General features: G+C 51.6%; 1 protein-coding gene across 1 annotated transcript in view; it reads left to right on the forward strand.

Annotated features, from left to right (window-relative positions):
* Positions 1-272: 272 nt before the first annotated feature.
* Triobp (TRIO and F-actin binding protein) overlaps positions 273-3,222 on the forward strand; it is a 58,021-nt gene continuing 55,071 nt past the window's right edge. The window contains exon 1 of the mRNA XM_004634690.2: positions 273-383. Within this exon, the coding sequence (XP_004634747.1) occupies positions 273-383 (111 nt within the window). The remainder of the gene's footprint in view (positions 384-3,222) is intronic.

Here is a 3,222-nt window from a genome sequence, read left to right on the forward strand (position 1 = left end):
ACTATGAGTCTGATCTGTGTAGTGAGACCCTGTAGACCCTGTACTAAATACAAAACAAAACAATGCTTAGCTGGGTGTCTGGGTGCTTAGTAGGCATTAGTGTTTGTTGAGTGAATAAATTAAGAGCTGAGTGGATGGATAATCTTATATCCCCTTGTCCTTGGGCTGAGGTCCACGTGGGCAGCCAGCCAGTCATCAGCTCCTTGCACTACCTTGGTTCTCCCCAGGTCTCCCTACTGTGTCGCTGGAACTGCCTGGCCTGGCTCACCGACATGGAGGAGCCTGGGATGGCACCAAGTGAATGGTCTGAGGCCAACATGCTTTCCAAGAGCTGCTGTCAGAGCTGCTCCGACCCTGAGGAGGCCCACCCAGCAAGACACCAGGTGGGCCTGCTTTGCAGGGCGCTATGGGGCGGGGAGTCAGGCTGTGAACTCTCAGCTGAAAGCAGGCACTTCCTCTTGGCCAATGCCCCAGTTTTCCTACATGTAAAATGGGGCAAATGGACCACATTAACAGTTCCCAGTCCTCAGTGGCTTCCCTCCTGTTTTCCTGACATTTACCGTAGCCTCTATTACTTTATTACTTTATTATTTAAATCAATATGCTGTCCTCAGGGAGCTGGGGATTGAACGGAGGGCCTTGTGAGTGCGGAGCACACATTCTGCCACAGAGCCACACTTGGAGGCCCAAAATCAACATTCCATTTCCACTACTACAAATAGAAAATTAAGATCATATTCAGAGGTTAGAAATGAAAGAAGAAACCTAAAGAGAAAGACAAGATAGAAATGTCGTTCAGTTGTCAGCTGAAGACACGGAGCCTGAGCCACTGTTTTTTGTCTAAAAGGGAGATTAGAAGGGCCGTTAGGTGGTGTTAAAGACACCAGTACCCACCAGTCACTTTCTTCTTGAAGTTGCTGATGGAGTGAAAGAGGAGTCACTGTTCGTGGTGGTCAGGTGCCATGCCGCCCAGAGCATCTGGCACCCCTGTCTTGGGAAGTGTGGGGCCTGTGACTCTGCAGTGGCCCTGTCAGCGCTGACCCCTGTGGCTCTGCCGTGCCAGGGGGCTGGGGCTCTCTCTTCTTGAGCTTGATGCCCAGCTTCTTGCAGGTTTAGGCTCTGAGTGGTGGCTGTTGAGTTGGAGCTGTGGCCTTGCTATCTCCCTGCTGTGCCACCTCAGGGCATGTACGTCGTCCTCTGTGTCGCTCTCCTGGTTGACAGGGCAGCAGCCTTCTTGACCTGGCAGCTGGCACTGCTGCTGAGCCCCAGCTGCAAGCAACTCATCCCTGTCTTCTTCTTCCTGGCCAGAATAGACAGCTGAGAGATTCTTTTCACATGAGAGCCACTGACTTCAGATGACAGCTCCCTTTCTCCACCCCAAGCTCAGGGAGCAAATGCTGGAGAGGCGCTTGTCCATCTGTATGTCCATCTCCCAAGCACAGGCCTTCTCCAGCATGGGGCAGGAGGAGCCTTATTCAGATGGGCCTGACGTACAGCCTAGGGCCCTCCAGTCCCCACCTGAGAGCTTAGGTCATTGCACATTTTTTTTTTTTGTTATTTATCTATTTGTTTGTTTATTTATTGATGTTCTTTATTTTTTTATCTTTTTGGTGGTACCAGGGATTGAACTCACGACCTTGCACTTACTAGGCAAGCACTTACTCCACTGAGCTATCTCCTCAGTCCTTGTTTATTTACTTAGTTGTTTTTTTTTTTGTTTTTTTTTTTGGCAGAACCGGGGATTGAACTCAGACCCTTGCGCTTGCCAGGCAAGTGCTTATTCTACTGAGCCATCTCCCTGTCCCCCCCCATTTATTTATTGAGACAGGGTCTCCCTATGTAGTACAGGCTGGTCTTGAACACATGATAATCCTCCTGCCTTGGCCTCTTGAGTGCTGGGATTACTCCCATGCACAGCCATGCCCGGCTCTATCATACATTTTTCTATACATTGAGTAGAGGTTGGATACACACAGGCGCACTGTGGAATGCTGGGGAAGCAGATGCATTCCTGGCTTGGCAAGGGTGGTGGGCTCTCAAGGGATGTGGGGAGTGAGAACGTCATGATGTGGACGGTTATTTCACCCCAGCTGTGATCAATGTCATAAGAGACCAGCAAGTGGTATGAGGGTAGGTGCTAGGGACCTCTGGGGACATCTGAGGACTTTGAGTTTTATTCTTAGAGTCATGGGAGAGCCGTTGAGAATTTTATTTTATTTTTCATTAACTAAGTTTCTTGGTACACTTTAGATATTAAGAATTTTAAACCAGGGAGTGACTGTGTGATCAATCTGTAGTTTTCATGGTCACTGTTTGTGGGGCCTGGCGAGTGCGACATTGCTGAGGTTAGGAGGCTGCTGATGACCCAGGGCTTCTGCTCCGGGTCACAGCAGGACAGGAGCTGAAGCTACCGCCCCATCAGGATCTGGCACTGGTGAAAGCATTGCTTAAGGGTGAGAAGAGGGAGGCCTGGGAATCAGGGTGCTTTTCCCTGGGTGCCTGGAGTGGAACTGGGCCTCGCGCACGTGCCAGCACTGAGCCGCACCCGGGGGAGTCCACCGATAACCACTGATCACAGGAGGCGGACACGGCTCCATCCGGAACGGGGAGAGGAGTGAAGACCAGGGCGTGGGCCTCCTCCCCTGGCACAGGGAGAGATGGTTTCAGGATTAGATCCTTCCCTTCCCATTGTTCCAGTGCCGTCCCTGGGTGAAAGTCCTGAGCACTGCCAGCTCCAGAGGGTGACTAGGGCGGTACCCAAGGGCCGGCTCTGGGCACAACACAGTTCCCGGTGTACCAGATGGGATTTCTGCCCTTGGGTGCGGTGTCGCTCAGTGGCAGGGCCCTTGCCTAGCACAGGCCAGGCCCTGGGTTCTATCCCCTGGACCAGGAGAACCAAAAATTAAAAGGACTAAAACAAACAAACAAACAAACAAAAACCCCTCGGGCCTAGCCTGAAGATGGCAGGCACCTCTACAGGACTTTCTGTCCCCTTCCCTGGCCCACCACCCTGGGTCCCATTACCTGGTGTCCCAAGGTCAGGTATGGAAGGAATTGTGGATTCCTCCTGCCTCTGCCCCAGGGGTTGGGTGCCTTTACCTTGGCGAGTACAGAGGACGTAGGGGTGCTCCCTTGTTCCCATCTCGGTATCATAACACGTCTCCTGAGAACCAAAGGTTTTGTTATTTTGTTATGTTTTCCTTGAGCCTGAATGTCTCTGTA

Source organism: Octodon degus, unplaced genomic scaffold (assembly GCF_000260255.1).
Source record: "Octodon degus isolate 3935 unplaced genomic scaffold, OctDeg1.0 scaffold00064, whole genome shotgun sequence".
In the NCBI taxonomy this organism is placed as follows: Eukaryota; Metazoa; Chordata; class Mammalia; order Rodentia; family Octodontidae; genus Octodon; species Octodon degus.